The sequence below is a fragment of the Mobula birostris genome, chromosome 3 (genome assembly GCF_030028105.1).
Source record: "Mobula birostris isolate sMobBir1 chromosome 3, sMobBir1.hap1, whole genome shotgun sequence".
Taxonomy (NCBI): domain Eukaryota; kingdom Metazoa; phylum Chordata; class Chondrichthyes; order Myliobatiformes; family Myliobatidae; genus Mobula; species Mobula birostris.
In genome coordinates this window covers 136,013,265-136,031,689 of record NC_092372.1, presented here as the reverse complement: position 1 = coordinate 136,031,689, position 18,425 = coordinate 136,013,265, and the positions used below count along the sequence as shown (strand labels likewise).

The 18,425-nt window shown below is 41.3% G+C and overlaps 1 protein-coding gene across 1 annotated transcript in view; it reads left to right on the top strand.

Moving 5' to 3' along the window:
- LOC140195290 (aryl hydrocarbon receptor-like) overlaps positions 1-18,425 on the top strand; it is a 219,428-nt gene that overhangs the window by 97,140 nt on the left and 103,863 nt on the right. Inside the window, exon 3 of the mRNA XM_072253377.1 lies at positions 9,915-10,006. Coding sequence (XP_072109478.1) covers positions 9,915-10,006 — 92 coding nt within the window. The remainder of the gene's footprint in view (positions 1-9,914; positions 10,007-18,425) is intronic.

Here is an 18,425-nt window from a genome sequence, read left to right as displayed (position 1 = left end):
CTGGTGCTTTGATTTTTAATTATTTACTCTTCTGAATCTGTAAGATTTATCAAGTCTGCAGTTGCGCAGAGTTTGTGTGCATGCTGGCTGTAAATTGCTTTACAAATTTAGTTTGTTGTTTCCAGTTGGTTTGATTTAAGGAAAAATACTTATTTGCATTTATGATGTGTGCTTTGCAGTATAAATTTACTTTCCAATGGTACTTTATAAATAGTGAAACCAATCATTAGGTGTGGGATATTTTGATTCTGTCGCACTGGAACTACACAGGAGGAGACAATAATCATTAAAAGCTCAAAAAAGAGATCAAGGAAGGTATTAAGGATCAAGGATCAACTTTATTCACCATATATATTTACATGTATCAGGAATTTGCTGTAGTATTTTATTGTGACATGCAACAAAAACAGCAATTTTCAACAATTATAAAAAAATCATATAATGTTAGAGGTTAAAATACAGATATGGAATAAAATGTGTGTAAATGCATAAATACTGGCAATGTAAACAGCATTATAAAAAGTGGTTTAAAGTGTTTTCAGTGCAGTATAGTGACTGATCAAGGGGTTGGGGGGTAGCTAGCAAGAACCGTTGATCAGATTACTTGCCTGGTGGATGAAACTTTTAAAATGACATGAAGGTTTTGTTTTAATAGCCCAGTGGACATTTCCTTGATTAACACATTGTTAAAGGCATAATCCTACCACCTAAACACCTTGTGTTTAAAAAGTATAAAATATTCTGTCAAGAGAGTGAGATTCTCTTAGACTCTCTGTCCTGAAGGCCTGTCGAGTGAATGACGAGTTTTATATTTCCCAGTAATAGCTTCCATAAGGGTTGGTTTAATTAGTCCCAGCACTTGCTGCTCTGTGTGAAATGACCAAGTGATAAATTCGTGCTATGGGGCAATAGATGGATGTGACTGAGCGTTTGGCGTGTTTTAGTCTAAGCAAATGCTGCCCTGACTCTGCTTACCATGGCTGCTCAGCCAACCTTTAGGGACACTATGGAACATATTAAGGCTTTCTGGAAAGGGCCAGAGTTACCTGTTCTGCCCTGAAGGGGCAGCCCTTGTATTATGTTCAAGTGCACAAGTGTTCCATTCTAAAATGGGAAAATCCTTTCCTTTCATGAAACTGAATGGATCTCTAAGATCAGCGGTCCCCAACCACCGGGCCGCAGAGCATGCGCTACCGGGCCGCGAGAAAGCGATACGACTTGGTCAGCTGCACCTTTCCTCATTCCCTGTCACGGCCACTGATCAGCCATTACGCATGCGAGGTCATGACCTGCACGTCATCCGTGTCAAGGCGGGAAGGCGATCAACTCCTCGAGCTTGCAAATGACGACGGGCTGGAAAGTATGTTTGACATAACATCTCTGCCGGCATTCTGGATCAAAGTCAAGGCTAAGTATCCTGAGATAGCCACGAAAGCACTGAAAACGTTGCTTTCATTTCCAACATTTTTCTGCTAAGCGGAGTTTTCTGCAATGAATGCAACTAAAACTAAACTGCGAAATAGACTGGACATCAGGAACCCCCTTCGAGTATCGCTGTCTCCCATCACCCCTCGATAGGACGGTGTTGTTGCAGGGAAACAAGCCCAGGGATCCCACTGATTCAGCAATATTGGTGTGTTGCAATGATTTTATATATTCATACGGGGAAAATATGTGCTGTGCGTTTAATATCCAAATATTACTTAAAATGTTATGATGCTATTGACTTATAAGTGACCTATATAACCATATAACAATTACAGCACGGAAACAGGCCATCTTGGCCCTTCTAGTCCGTGCCGAACGCTACTCTCACCTAGTCCCGCCGACCTGCACTCAGCCCATAACCCTCCATTCCTTTCCTGTCCATATACTTATCCAATTTTTCTTTAAATGATCATATCGAACCTGCTTCTGCCACTTCTACTGGAAGTTCGTTCAACACTTCAAGCTCCCGTGATAATTGACATCATCATATCCATGCGAGGAAAATATGCGCTGTGTGTTTAATATTAAATTCGTTAGATAAACCCTTTCAGAAACAGAATTGAGGGTATTACCTATAGTTCGGTAGTGATTAACAACCACCCCCACGAACAGAATCGCCAAAAAGGATTTGCTTGGGGGGTGGGGGGGGGGAGGAATCAACCGGTCACGACGCGCATGCGCATTGGTGCTCGCGCAAGGCTTCATGGTCATTGTAGTCTTTTGGGTAAACAGCGTATTTGACGGCTACTCTTGTTCGTTGGCAACCCTACCCCCCCCGTCGGCCGGTACGCAGTGCGAAAAAGGTTGGGGACCCCTGTCTAAGATGACTTGCTGCTGCAATACCACTTTTTAACAACTGTATCGTGTGATATTTTGTCACTTCAAAATCCATTTCCCATCCATCATTGGTGCATGCAATAAATATATGGCTTCAATTGTTCATCAACTCTCATGAAAGCTTGTTCATTCATGAGACCATGAATTTATTTTCAATACGATAATGATTTCTTCCTCATCTTTATAAATCTGAAGCAATAATAGTTATTTTAAATTTGGCTTTTTTGACTTAATGTAGATTCCACTGTATTTCTTGACTGAGGTTGAATGAGGTTCCAATTAGTTCTGAAAATAACAGAATGATTTGCAAATAATTTCATTATTTGTTTACTTCTGAGCTTTGCCAGAAAATAATCTCAGTTCCCTTTTTGTTTGCCAACAGATGGATAGTTTAAAAGAGTATTAATTTGCATTGAAGTACATTCAATGTGGTATACAAATAAATTTTCACTTGATATGCTTTTAACTGACTTAATAAAAATATTGTTTTGACAAGCGTGGACACATTTTTTAGGTTGACTGCTAGATTGATAATGAATTGGGATACTGTACATGTCCAACTGCAATGGTATTGCTAAACTTTATTCCAAAGGGCATGAAAGCTCTGCATGAATTATTTTTGGTGCCTCCAAGCGCATCTTCATGTTTACTGTTTTAAAGTTCAAAAAAATTTATTATCAAAGTACATCAATGTCACCACATACAACTCAGAGATTTGTTTTCTTGTGGGCATACTCTTGTAAATCCAAGAATCATAATAGGATCAGTGAAAGAATGCACCCAGCAGGATGGACAACCAGCCAATGTAAACTCTGCAAATGCAAAAGAAGAAATAAATAATAATAATAATAAATATTGAGAATATGAGATGAAATGAGTCCAAAGGTTGTGGGAACTGTTCAGTGTTAATTATTAATTAAAGTCTATCCTCTGTCTTTACTCAAATTGATATTTGTAATATCTCTCCTCTTGACAGTCAGTTAATTTCTAATTTAAGAATTCCACATAATTTTGTCCTTGACAGTTTATAGCTTGAGCTGTGTGTACATTTGTTGCTCCTTTTCGTGCCTTGTGCTGCATCGGGCAGCATTTTTTTTTTTGCTGTTTCCTTAGCATTTGTCTGTTTTGTGAGTTGCTAGCTTGATGCTCTACCCAGCACAGATTTAAAGTGTGCGAGGTGGCAGCCAGATTTGAACCCAAAGCATTTGCCTTGAAGTCCATTGCTGATTGCACTACACCACTGACTGGCTAAATAGCTTTAACTGGTTGAAAGGCTTTTAATTTTACTTAGCCAGTTTCATGAGTTTATTAAATCTCCTTCATTTGGGGGGGGGGGGAGGAGGAGGTTGTATCTCACTCCACAGCCACTAAACTGCTGTCATAGATAGAATTTTTAAATATATCATTCCACTAAACTAAATCAGCTGCTCTTGAAGCTGTCATTTATGCACAAAGAATGCTGATCTAAATTTTCAATTCCATAAATAAAATACGGATTAACAGACAGGTGATTTAATTAAAATTACAGGAATGGTGTGCTAGCAATAGACAGTGTGTAGAACAGAATCACCAGGATGTGTCTGGAATAGAGGGCTGTAGTTATCAAGAGGGCTTGAAATGGCTGGGTTATTTTCTCACTGCAATGCAGGAGACTGAGGGATGACCTTATAAAGGTTTATATAATTATGAAGGACATAAATAGAACAGACAGAGTTTTTTTTTCCTCAGGCAGAGGAGTGTAGAGGGTACAGGTTTAAGATGAAGGACAGAAGTTTAAAGAAAATCTGAAGGGTACATTTTTCCACACAGTGAATATCTGAGACAAGCTGGCAGATGAGGTAGTGGAGGCAGATCCAATTACAATCTTTAAAAGATATATGGACAGGTATTTGGGTGGAGCAGACATACAGAGATACGGATCTAGCGTAGGCAAATGCAGAGATGGGTGTCATGGTCAGCATGGGTGAAATAAGATAAAAGGGCCCATTTCTGTGCTGATCCTTCTGTGATGCTTTAAGAATATCTCCATGGAGTCATGCAGGTGTAAGAACAGTATTTGCTCTAAAGGCTCGCGTTTAAAGTGTTCGATTACCCTAAGCAAATTATTTCATCGCTGACATGAGAAAGTCTGTAGACACTGGAAATCTAAAGCAACACACAAAAAATGCTGAGGAACTCAGCGGGTCTGGAAACATCGATGGAAACAAATAAACAGTCAACGTTTCGGTCCTAGGCCCTTCTTCAGGACTGAATGACCAGACTGCTGCCTGACCCACAGAGTTCCTGCAGCATTTTATGTGTGTTACTTCATCACTTTTTATCTTCTATGATGTTGTATGGACTTTTGACTTATGTGGTGGTTTTTGATGTGCGAGAGTCTAGCTTATTTAGTATCATCATCATCAGGTGCCATGCCCAGTTTGAGCTTTGACTGCCATGGCCCACGCACTCCTGTTTCGGGTCAAGTGGATCAATTCATTGGTGTTCATTTCCAGTTCTCTGGCTGCTGTCTCCATCATCATTTGTCTTTGCCATTCTCTTGCTTTCTTCTCTTCAATCTTTCCCATAATTATCGTGCATTCCAACTCCTCTTTCCTGATCACATGCCCAGTGAAGGTACATTGCCTTTTCATGATCTCATACATTATTTCTCTTTTTGTGCTTGCTCTGTTCATGACATTCTCGTTAGATACTCATTTCGTCCATGATATTCTTTGCATCCTCCTCAAAAACCACATTTCTGCTGCTTCAATTCGTTTCCTTATGTTACTAGATATTGTCCAACATTCTAAACCATATAACATAACTGGATAAATGTAATATTTCAATACTCTGTCATGCCTAGTTGAGTGTTGGTCAGTATAATCTTCGTTCTCGTAAAGGTGTCTTTTGCCATCCCTATTCTTCTTTTGATGTCCATATTGCACCTGCCATCTTCCTGAGCTTCCTGAGTAGCAAAAGTTCTGTACTTGTTTTATGTCTTCCCCATTTATTCTCAGCCTGCAGATAGGACTCTCTTTAGATATCACCATACATTCTGTCTTTTTGTAATTGACGGATAGACCCATTTTTTGCACTTTCTTCAACAACTATATCAGTTAAGTTTTGTAGTTCTTCCTCCGTACTTGCAATTAGCACGGTGTCATCCGCATATCTAAAATTATTGATGTTTTCACCGCCAAATTTGATTCCCAAGATGTCTCTTATTTTTTGTAATATTGTTTCACTGTACAAATTAAACCAAGGGAGAAAACACACCCTTGTCTAATGCCTCTCCTGATTTTTGTAAACTGACTCACTTCTCTATCTATTCTTACAGCGGCAGTTTGTTCCCAGTACAGATTTCTGATTAGGTGGAGGTCTTACGAATCTAGATCTAGAGTTTCCTGTAATATTTCAAATAACTTATTCTGCTTCACTTAATCAAATGCTTTTGTGTAATCGATAAAACAAACAAATCTCTTTGCACTTGAATTGCTCTTTCTGATAGTATCCTTGACATCAATAATTGTGTTTCTTGTACCTTTGTCTTTCACAAAACCACATTGTTCTTTACCTATTTCACCTATTTAGAACATAGAACATAGAATAGTACAGCACAGTACAGGCTCTTCGGCCCACAATGTTGTGCCGACCCTCAAACCCTGCCTCCCATATAAGCCCCCACCTTAAATTCCTCCATATACCTGTCTAGTAGTCTCTTAAACCTCACTAGTGTATCTGCCTCCACCACTGACTCAGGCAGTGCATTCCACGCACCAACCACTCTCTGAGTAAAATACCTTCCTCTAATATCCCCCTTGAACTTCCCACCCCTTACCTTAAAGCTATGTCCTCTTGTATTGAGCAGTGGTGCCCTGGGGAAGAGGCGCTGGCTATCCACTCTATCTATTCCTCTTATTATCTTGTACACCTCTATCATGTCTCCTCTCATCCTCATTCTCTCCAAAGAGTAAAGCCCTAGCTCCCTTAATCTCTGATCATAATGCATACTTTCTAAACCAGGCAGCATCTTGGTAAGTCTCCTCTGCACCCTTTCTAATGCATTCACATCCTTCGTATAGTGAGGTGACCAGAACTGGACACAGTACTCCAAGTGTGGCCTAACCGGAGTTTTATAGAGCTGCGTCATTATACCGCGACTCTTAAACTCTATCCCTCGACTTATGAAAGCTAACGCCCCATAAGTTTTTTTAACTACCCTATCCACCTGTGAGGCAACTTTCAGGGATCTGTGAACATGTACCCCGAGATCCCTCTGCTCCTCCACACTACCAAGTATCCTGCCATTTACTTTGTACTCTGCCTTGGAGTTTGTCCTTCCAAAGTGTACCACCTCACACTTCTCTGGGTTGAACTCCATCTGCCACTTCTCAGCCCACTTCTGCATCCTATCGATGTCTCTCTGCAATCTTTGACAATCCTCTACACTATCTACAACACCACCAACCTTTGTGTCGTCTGCAAACTTGCCAACCCACCCTTCTACCCCCACATCCAGGTCGTTAATGAAAATCATGAAAAGTAGAGGTCCCAGAACAGATCCTTGTGGGACACCACTAGTCACAATCCTCCAATCTGAGTGTACTCCCTCTACTACCACCACCCTCTGCCTTCTGCAGGCAAGCCAATTCTGAATCCACCTGGCCAAACTTCCCTGGATCCCATGCCTTCTAACTTTCTGAATAAGCCTACCATGTGGAACCTTGTCAGATGCCTTACTGAAATCCATATAGATCACATCCACTGCACTACCCTCATCTATATGCCTAGTCACCTCCTCAGAGAACTCTATCAGGCTTGTTAGACATGATTTACCCTTCACAAAGCCATGCTGACTGTCCCTGACCAGACCATGATTCTCTAAATGTCTATAGATCCTATCTCTAAGAATCTTTTCCAGCAGCTTTCCCACCACAGATGTAAGGCTCACTGGTCTATAATTACCCGGACTATCCCTACTACCTTTTTTGAACAAGGGGACAACATTCGCCTCCCTCCAATCCTCCGGTACCATTCCCGTGGACAACGAGGACATAAAGATCCTAGCCAGAGGCTCAGCAATCTCTTCTCTTGCCTCGTGGAGCCGCCTGGGGAATATTCCGTCAGGTCCCGGGGACTTATCTGTCTTAATGTATTTTAACAACTCCAACACCTCCTCTCCCTTAATATCAACATGCTCCAAAACATCAACCTCACTCATATTGTCCTCACCATCATCAAGTTCCCTCTCATTGGTGAATACCGAAGAGAAGTATTCATTGAGGACCTCGCTCACTTTCACAGCCTCCAGGCACATCTTACCACCTTTATCTCTAATCGGTCCTACCTTCACTCCTGTCATCTTTTTTCTTCACATAATTGAAGAATGCCTTGGGGTTTTCCTTTACCCTACTCGCCAAGGCCTTCTCATGCCCCCTTCTTGCTCTTCTCAGTCCCTTCTTAAGCTCCTTTCTTGCTTCCCTAGATTCCTCAATAGGCCCATCTGATCCTTGCTTCCTAAACCTCATGTATACTGCCTTCTTCCACCTGACTAGATTTTCCACCTCACTTGTCACCCATGGTTCCTTCACCCTACCATTCTTTATCTTCCTCACCGGGACAAATTTATCCCTTACATCCCGCAAGAGATCTCTAAACATCGACCACATGTCCATAGTACATTTCCCTGCAAAAACATCATCCCAATTCACACCCGCAAGTTCTAGCCTTATAGCTTCATAATTTGCCTTTCCCCAATTAAAAATTTTCTTGTCCTCTCTGATTCTATCCTTTTCCATGATAATGCTAAAGGCCAGGGAGCGGTGGTCACTGTCCCCCAGATGCTCACCCACTGAGAGATCTGTGACCTGACCCGGTTCATTACCAAGTACTAGATCTAGTATGGCATTCCCCCCTGGTCGGCCTGTCCACATACTGTGACAGGAGTCCATCCTGGACGCACTTAACAAACTCTGTCCCATCTAAACCCTTGGAACTAATCAGGTGCCAATCAATATTAGGGAAGTTAAAATCACCCATGATAACCCTGTTATTTTTGCACCTTTCCAAAATCTGCCTCCCAATCTACTCCCCTGTATCTCTGCTGCTACCAGGGGGCCTATAGAATACCTCCATTAGAGTAACTGCTCCCTTCCTGTTCCTGACTTACGCCCATATTGACTCAAAAGAGGATCCTACTACATTACCCACCCTTTCTGTAGCTGTAATAGTATCCCTGACCAGTAATGCTGCCCCTCCTCCCCTTTTTCCGCCCTCTCTATCCCTTTTAAAGCACTGAAATCCAGGAATATTGAGAATCCATTCCTGCTCTGGTGCCAGCCAAGTCTCAAATGGCCATTGCATCATAATTCCATGTATGTCTCCAAGCTCTCAGTTCATCACCTTTGTTCCTGATGCTTCTTGCATTGAGGTACACACATTTCAGCCCTTCTACCTTACTGTCTTTACACCGTTTATTCTGCTTCTCTTTCCTCAAAGCCTCTCTGTATGTTAGATCTGGCTTTACTCAATGCACTTCTTTCACTGCTCTATCGCTCTGGGTCCCATCCCCCTCGCAAATTAGTTTAACCCCTCCCGAACCATGCTAGCAAACCTACCTGCAAGGATATTGCTTCCCCTCGAGTTCAGGTGCAACCCATCCAATCTGTACAGGTCCCACCTTCCCCAGAAGAGATTCCAGTGATCTAAAAATCTAAAACCCTGCTCCCTGCACCAACTCCTCAGCCACGCATTCAACTGCCATCTCCTCCAATTCTTACCATCACTGTCACGTAGCACTGGCAGCAATCCTGAGAACGTCACCCTTGAGGTCCTGTTCTTCAGCCTTCTGCCTAGTTCCTGAAACTCACACTTCAGGACCTCATCCCTCTTCCTGCCTATGTCATTGGTCCCAACATGTATCACGACTTCTGGTTGCTTTCCCTCTCGTACCAGGGTGTCGTGCACCCGGTCAGAGACATCCCGGACCCTGGCATCCGGGAGGCAACAAACCATGCGGGTGTCCTTCTCACGTCCACAAAATCTCCTGTCTGCTCCCCTGACTATAGAGTCTCCAATGACGACAGCTCTCCTCTTCTCCGTCCCACCCTTCTGCACCACTGGGTCAGACTCAGTGCCGGAGGCCCTGCCACCATGGCTCACACTTGGTTGGTCGTCCCTGCCAACAGTATCCAGGACGGTAAACTTATTATTCAGGGGAATGGCTACAGGGGTGCTCTGCACTACCTGTCTGCTCACCTTCGCTTTCCCCCCTCTGACTGTCACCCAACGACCTGCTTCCGACAGCCTAGGTGTGACTACCTCCCTGTAGCTCTCATCTATGACTGCCTCATTCTCCCTTATGAGTCAAAGGTCATCCAGCTCCTGCTCCAGATTCCTTACACGGTTTTCCAGATCGCCCAGCCGTATGCACTTCAGTTCTTTTACCTATTTAGTATATTTAATCAATTATACCATGTGCCAATCCTTTTGGGGTATAATGAAGTAAGTACTTTTGTAAGCTTATCTTATTTTAAGAGTGATAGTACTGTACCTACATTGTTTATATTGTGAAGTAACAACAATTACTTTCACTTTTGTTTCTCCAGTTTCATTGAAATCTAATGGGAATGGTATCCATGAAAATTGTGTACAACCTCAACCAAGTGAGCATCTTCAAGAAGGAGAACTTCTGCTGCAAGTAAGATAACTAATGATTTTTTTTTAAAAGTGTAAGAGCAGCAGCCATAATATGAAGTTACCAATCTGTAAGTTGCTATAGTTATCTGAATTATAACAATCTCTTTTTTTTTTTAACTTTGAGGTATTTGTACACTGTCTTGCTGCTAGTAGATTTGTCAGGAGTTGCACAGTAATCTGAAATATTTTTTGTGCCTATTAGCGTAATAAAGAGTGGATTATAGTTGTTTCTATATTTAAAAAAATGTACTTCAAATTTTTTATGATGTAGTGACACAGGACCTGGTAAGCCAAGTAACTTGCAGTCTAAAGTAAGAATTCAAAAAGGTATGAATACTCATAAGGTCAGGTAACGTCTGGGGAGAAAAATGTTAACTTTCATTACCAAAGCATTATTTAAGAGTTAACTGATGACATCTGGTAAACAATAGAGGCTTAAATTTGTAAACATTGAAGATTCTGCAGATACTGGAAATCTTGGAACAAAATGCTGGAGGGACTCCAGGGGAATGAACAATTAATATTTTGGGCTGAGACTCTTCATCTGGATTGAAAAAAAAGGAACAGAAACCAGAGTAAGATGGTGGGGGGAGGGGAAGGAGTACAGTCAGCCCTCCTTATCCGCGAGGGATGGGTTCCGGGACCCCCCGCGGATACCAAAAAACGCGGATGCTCAAGTCCCTTGTGCAACCTGTCTCAATGCTGTGGATCTTAGGACCCAGCGGAACCCCGCACCTTATTTAACCTTTCTCAGTGCGGTGGGCATTAGGACCTGGTGGAGGAGCTCTGAATCTGCAGTGTTTCTGTTCATGAAAATAATCATGATCGTGATTTAAAATAAAGTGGAAATAATAAAGCGATCAGAAAGAGGTGAAACGCCATCAGTCATTGGAAAAGCGTTAGGCTACATTTGGTCAACGATCGGAACAATTTTAAAGGATAAAATGAGAAAGGCCCTGCCCGATTAAAGCAACAATTATTACTAAGCAACGCAGTGGTTTAATTATTGGGTTTTGGGGTTTTGGGTATTTGATCCTCCACATCAACCGGACAGGGATGGACAGCGCACTCGGGAGCGATCTGTCACTGGATCGAACCTGGGAACGATCTGTCAGTGGATTGAACTTGGGAACTTCCGTTCCCAAGCCCGGCGCTGAAACATATGTTTCTTAAGTATTTTATATGCATAGAAAGGTAAAATATATACGATATACTAAGACAAACGTTTGACTAACTGACACTAAATAATACCGGATGTACCTGTTCTGACTTACTTAGTAAGAGAACTTCCGTTTTTTTTATGATCCCAATCCAGAATAACCTACGCACATCCTCCCGTATACTTTAAATCATCTCTAGATTACTTATAATACCTAACACAATGTAAATGCTATGTAAAATAGTTGTATTACTGTATTGTTTAGGGAATAATGACAAGAAAAGAAGTCTGTACATGCTGGTACGACAAGTGCTGGGAGAGCACTTCCAGGTTTTCTCGATCCGCGGTTGGTTGAATTCGCGCATGCGGAACTCGCGGATAAGGAGGGCCAACTGTATAAGCTGGCATGTGATGGGGAAAGCCAAGTGAAGGCAGAAGTGGATGGGTAGGGTGCGGGTGTGAAGTAACAAACTCGGAGGTAATAGGTGGAAGAGGTGAAGTGCTGAAGATGAAGCAGTCCAGCAGGAGGGGATAATAGACCATGGAAGAAAAAGGAGGTAGAAGGGAGCTAGAAGAAGGTGATGGGCAGGTGAAGAGAATGTGTGCAAGGGTAACTAGAATGGGGAATGGAAAAAGGGAGAAGGACGGAGGGGTAAGAAATTACTGGAAAGTTAGAGAAATGAATGTCCATGCCATCTGGTTAGAGGCTATCCAGAAGGGATATGAGGTGTTGCTCCACCATCCTGAGTTTGGCCTCATCATGACAGTGGTCAGAATGGGAATGGGAGGCGGAATTAAAATGGGTGATCACTTGGATATCCTGTCTTTTGCAGCTGACTGACCAAAGGTATTCAATGAAGTGGTCCCCCAGTCTGTGTTGGGTCTCATCAAAGTAGAGGTGGCCGCACTGAGAATATAGGACCCAATGGATAACCCTGAAGGACTCTCAGGTGAAGTGTTGACTCACCTGGAAGGACTGGTTGGAGGCCCTGAATGATGACGGAAAGTGAATGGGCACCTGTAGCACTTGTGCTGTTTGCAGGGATAAATGCCAGGAGGGAGATCAGTGGGGAGGGACGAGTGGACAAAGAGTCACATACGGAGGGTCCCTATGAAATGGGATGATGTGCTTAGTGGTAGGATTCCCTTGGAGATTGTGGAAGTTATGGAGAATGATATTTTGGATACAGAGACTCAAGCTTAAATTTGGTTTGTTTCAATGATTTTCCATCAAATAATGCTGTCTTTTTGTTGTAAAGTTTGTAGCTTCAATATGATTGTAGGTATTTGCACGAATTTATCTTTAAACCAGAGCAGTTACAGCTGGTTGCCTTAGAGTACCTAAGGGCTTTTCCATGAAGGATGTGGTGATGAATGTACGTGCCAATGTATTATTTCTTCTCTATCAGTTGGCTGTGCTCGTGAAGAGCTAGCTTCACTTTTTCTCAGGAATTTAACTTGGCTCAAGTGTCATCAACATTTGAATTGTTACTACTATGATTCTTAAAATAAAACTCACTTTTTAATATTGATTCTCAAAGCAAATTAAGTGCTTTAAATGCCATCTGAACTGATTGAAATTTGTGGCGGGAAATGCGTTCCTTGGTGTGAAAAGTTTCAATGGGTGCTTGTTGAGTGCTTAAAACAATTTTTCGTGTGATTAAGAGATGTCAGTTCTGTTTTTTTCACTTCCAAAATATTGTATAGAAATTCAGGTAAAAATGGGTACCCAGCAGGAATCGTGAAGTCTCTTTTCTGCTTTGCAAGATGAAATTAATTTCTCTGGTCATCTGTTGGTTGGACAGTCTAGAGAAGCCTGGCCACACTGACTGAACACTAGCAGCTACTCTTAGCTGTGAGATATTTTGCCCTCGGCATCATTTTGGTATTGTGATATTTCTTGGACATAGCTTTACTCAAATTCAGTAGAATGTTTGCAAATAGCATTTTTGGCACATTTTGTTTTATTTTGTAATATTTGAGTGCCATGGTAACATTGAGAGATGTGATATTACAGAATATTTGCAATGGGGTATAAGGGGAAATTGTCATTTATATATACTGAACGTGCTTTCATTATCTAAATACAAGATATACACCCTATCCTCGTTATATGCGTCTTCAAACTATGCGGATTCACAGTTATGAGAGGAACATATTTCTACCAACGTCTCATTATATGCGTCCAAAATTCACAGTTATGCAAGGAGCACTGCCTTCCCGCCAATCCAAGTCACGTATGCATGCTTCACAATCTCACTGTTGGGACGAGAAGCACCGCTTTCCCACCAATACAAGTCAGGTGTGCACGCCTCACAATTTCACTCCTGTCACTCTCGCATTGGTTTTGGCAAGGTGTGGATGCGCGATCTTAAACTTTTGTTGGTCTTACCTACGGTGCAGTGATTTTGTGCTTGAAATATTTAACTATGCCTCCTAAGCGTCCGATGTCATGTCTTGGGCCGTCAGCTGAGCGGCAGAGAACCGCTTTAACACTTGAAAAAAAGTTGGAAATTATAAACAGTGCGGCATCAGCTGAAGGTAACACAGCTCTGGGACACTACTGCCGGGAACAGAATCTTGCCTTTAAAGTTCTTTTGTTGCTTGACAATGCACCAGCCCATCCTAAACGTTTGGACAGCATTCATCCTAACATAACAGAGTGTTTCCTGCCGCCTAACACAACATCACTGATTCAACCACTCGACCAAGGTGTAATCCACATTCAAGGCATACATTTTTTTTTAACGGCGAACTATCTCTCAGATGCTGCAAGCAACGGACGATTTTGAAAATCCCGGGAGCTTACCAACTGTGAGGGAATGGCGGAAGTCGGAACACTTGGCACAAATGGCAATGGACATGGACCCAAGTTTAGAATGGAGTAGGCATTTCAGTCGTTCACTGCCGTCAACCCTTCTTCCCTACAAGCAAATTTATGCTGGAAAAACAAAATGCTGCCAAGCAAACAACTCCCACCATGTTATTCAAATTGCTGTAATCTTCTGCTGCCAGCAGTTCTAAGAGTTCTGTGAGTCTTCCTTCACCCCTTGCGGTGCTTGATATGATCCTGACAACCACAACCATCCACCTTATCCGTGTAAAGCTGCCCGACACCACAACAACCACTCATCTCCCGGAGTGAACACACCTGCCACTGTTGGTGAGTACTGTACACCAGTGGATGTTAACTTACTATGATTTATTACATTGAATATTACCTTAAATTAATTAAATATAATACAAAAGTTGTCTTGTAGTACTGCTTTTGTGTCGTATTGGTATGTAAATGTGAATAAATTACAGATAAAACATATTTAGGAAGCCCTCTGGAATGCATCCCTATTTTCTCCATTTATATAATTATTCACATTATGCGATTTCACATTATGCATCAATTTCGAGGAACATATCCCTCGCATATAACGAGGATAGGTTGTAATGATTCATGCTGCTAGGCTAAGAACAATAAAATAGGAGGAACAGTGGGCATTAATTATTCAGTGCATTTTTTGTTAAATTCAGCACTGAAATCTGCATGCACCTTTTTTTACATTGTCAAGGATGTTTTCACTCAGTAGCGTGGAATCCAACGGATTTCATTCTAATTACATTAAAAGTTGTTTTTATGCTTTAGAAGCGTATACTGACACAACAGGTGATACGTTTTGGTACATAGCAAGCTATGCTCCAAATACAGCTTCTGAAACAAAATAAAATTGCTTCTTGAATAGCAGAAGAATGTACTCCAGTTCTAAAGTCATTACGCAGCCTGTTGCATTACTCATACAGTAGTCTGTTAATGCTGCTGTGAGATTCTCAGACATGCACAGGCAAGTGCTGACTCCTGTTTCCCTGATCCGCACCTTCCTACAATGGCACTGTTTACACTGAGATCTTGTTTAGTAATAAACTGTAATTCAAAGCTGTAAATTCTAATATGTTTGGCCAGGATGTTAGAGCCTTATATAGCTTAAACTATGTGTTTGTACATATGTATGTATGTGATAAATTAGTTTCATTTCTAATTGTCTGCTGTGGCTCAGTTATAGCGCTCATACATCTGAGGCAGAAGACTCCAGATGCAAACTCTTAATCCAAATATTTGTATGCACAGTTCTCAGTGGATTCCTTGGGGAATACGTGGGGAATGATGCACTCCTGCCAGTTTCATCTTTCAGATTAAAAAGAGGCCCTTTCACATTTTCAGACCACACAGGAGATGCTGCAAATGCTGGGGATCTCGAGCCCACCATATTGACCTGCCCTCACCTCTTTTTGGTTTTCCACCTCTTTCCCTTCCCTTCCTTTCCTCTTCCATTGTCCTCTCCTATAAGTTTCCATCTCTTTCAGTTCTTTATCTATCACCTACCAGCTTTTCACATCATTACCCCTCCCCCACCCACCAACTCACCTTCCTCCTCACCTGATTTCACCTTTGACCTGCCAAGTTGATGGTACTCCTGCTCCCTACACCTTTTCCTTCCGGCTTCTGCCCCCTTCCTTTCCAGTCCTGGTGAAGTCTCACCTTGAAAAGTTGACTGTTTGTTTCCCTCCACAGATGCTATCAGACCTGTTGAGTTACTCCAGCATTTTGCGTGAACAGTGGTATCAAGCTTTAGTTTCGATAGTTGTTTAATAGCAGACATAGTGGCTGAAGACTCATTTCTGTGCTATGTAAACTCATACGCTCTAACAAATTATGACACCAGTCTGGAAAAATAAAGCAGAGGAGTTGTTGACGTCATATTAAATGCTTGTCTTGCACCAACATAAATCAAGTAGATTATCAGATTATTATGAATTTGTAATTTAGAGATGCTGACTGCAAATAGATTGGCTGTAGAATTTACTGGATTGGTTGTGAAGTACTTCTAATGCCATGCAAGATTTTCTTCTTTTAACTGCATCATAACTTAAATGCCCCATTCTTTAACATTTTATCAATTGTGATGTTTGCAAAATTGGTATGCTTAAAGGATTACTGCTAACAATTGTTTGATGAACTTGTGCCTGATATAATCTTGGCCAATTTGCACAGAGGAATGTGAGGATAACATTGGGCAGAATTTCCTGTCAGTGACAAGCCATCTGTGGGAAAAATTCCAAACTTGTCTTTTGTGGATTCTCCAGCATTTATCTTCCCACTAAATGCTGGCCCAACTTTCTTGACAACAGGGTGTTAGTCATCTAAGTACCATTAAAATGGATATCCGATCTAGTCTCAACCATGAAAAAACTAGGAGGGCCCGTTAACCCACACAATCTGGCCAAGCTGACTTTTTTCTGTATTAAACTTCAATTCATGATCATTCCAAAACTATATCTGAAAAATCAGACAACTAAAGAATTTAAAATGTCTTAAAATTAGAAAAGAATAAACATTTAAAACCAATAATTTTAAAGTGGTTATCTAAATTACTTATGTTACCACCCTAATACATGTTTTCTCCTTTAAAAGCTATTGCTCCGCACTTCTAAAATGAATAGGGTGGCTGCTTCAGAGGCAGGTTGAACCAATTCCAATTGCCAATGAATGAAAGCCAGAGAATTTGTTACTTTCCCATTCTCTTGAAAATCTTGCATGTAGTATTTATTATATTTTACAACTTCAAAACATTTAACTATTTCAAAGGAAGATGCAGGATTCTGAAATGTGGGTGTAACTTCGAGTTTACTTTAAGCGAGGTGCGCATATATCACGTGGTAGCGTGATGACATTTGCGATTCACATGTTTTGCTTATAACCTGTAATTATTTAAACAAATAAGAGCGCTTAATCGAACAATATATACAAGACTATTCAAATATTATTGAAATATTAAAAATGCATACTCCTTCCTGTGTGGCTACTCGATAGAGAATGCATCTCAGTGATATACACAGTATATTATGTAATGCAACTACTATATACAGATATCCACAGCATTGTAAAATTTAAATTGTCCCATTCAGGCTAAAAGATTTAATCACTGTGGAGGAATTCTTACTCTTGTGGGATAACATATCACCTGACAAGGGGGGTGGGGGTCACTCTACTTGGCAGGTGAAGTTTGTGGCTATGAAAGCAATCTCAGGTTCTAGGGCCTCCTCCATGGTGATTCTAGGAGTTGATTCTGAGACTGCAGGATGTGGTTCTGACTGCTTTGGACACCTTTCTTCTCCTTCCTTTTTCTACTTCTAGTTTGTGCATATTGATCTTGGGACGATGCATTTAGTTTACTGGCACATTCTCCTATTAATCCTTCTATTGCTCCCTTTACAACTAATCTCTCCTTTTGGTTTACACATTCTCAACATCATCTGATGATTCCTCTGTTTTTGTATTTCCATTGACTCCTTTCTTTTTGGCCTACCAGTCATCCAACTGGGCTTTGGTTTTGCACCTACTTTACAATCAGCATTTTTGTTTCCTGCTTCAAGTTCATGCAATAACCTTAAAGAATGGATATCAGAAGCTTTCTCGGATATGTTGCCTACGAAACAGTTGTATTTGGACCACCGCTTTCGTCACTTTCACAATTCCTCTGAGCAGCATAGTCTTTCCCTGGTCCAATATGGTCTCCAACCAGAGGCATGGAGTTTGGTACCAGCACTTGTTTGTCCTCTGTCAGGCTGTGGTTCATGGTGTTTGGCATGGCGACATTTGAGGCATCATCTAGTACCTTTGTTAATTTGCTTTCATACAGCTTCATTGCAGAAGGTATGGCTTGCAAATTGTAGACTAATCTCCAATCAGTTGTAGTTGTCTCAGCCAATTATGATTCCAGAATGCTGGTCCTTCTGTGTTTACCACATACAAGCTCAATGTGGCTTATTGTTTGTTGTATTTCACTGTTATAAATGTCATTCCCACAGGAGTTATACAGTTGAATAACTGTAGGCTTCAGTTTGCTAGCTTTGAAATTCCACTCAGGCTCATTTTGTGAAATGTCTGAAACAGCTGAACCAGTATAGAATTCCATTGTAATTAATTTGTCATTCACTTCTGATGTAAGCTATATTTCTTGTCTATTGTTAGTTTACCCACGGGAAATTATAGACCGGTTAGCCTGACGTCAGTGGTGGGAAAGATGCTGGAGTCAATTATAAAAGATGAAATTACGACACATCTAGATAGTAGTAACAGGATTGGTCCGAGTCAGCATGGATTACGAAGGGGAATTCGTGCTTGACTAATCTTCTGGAATTTTTTGAGGATGTAACTATGAAAATGGACAAGGGTGAGCCAGTGGATGTAGTGTACCTGGACTTTCAGAAA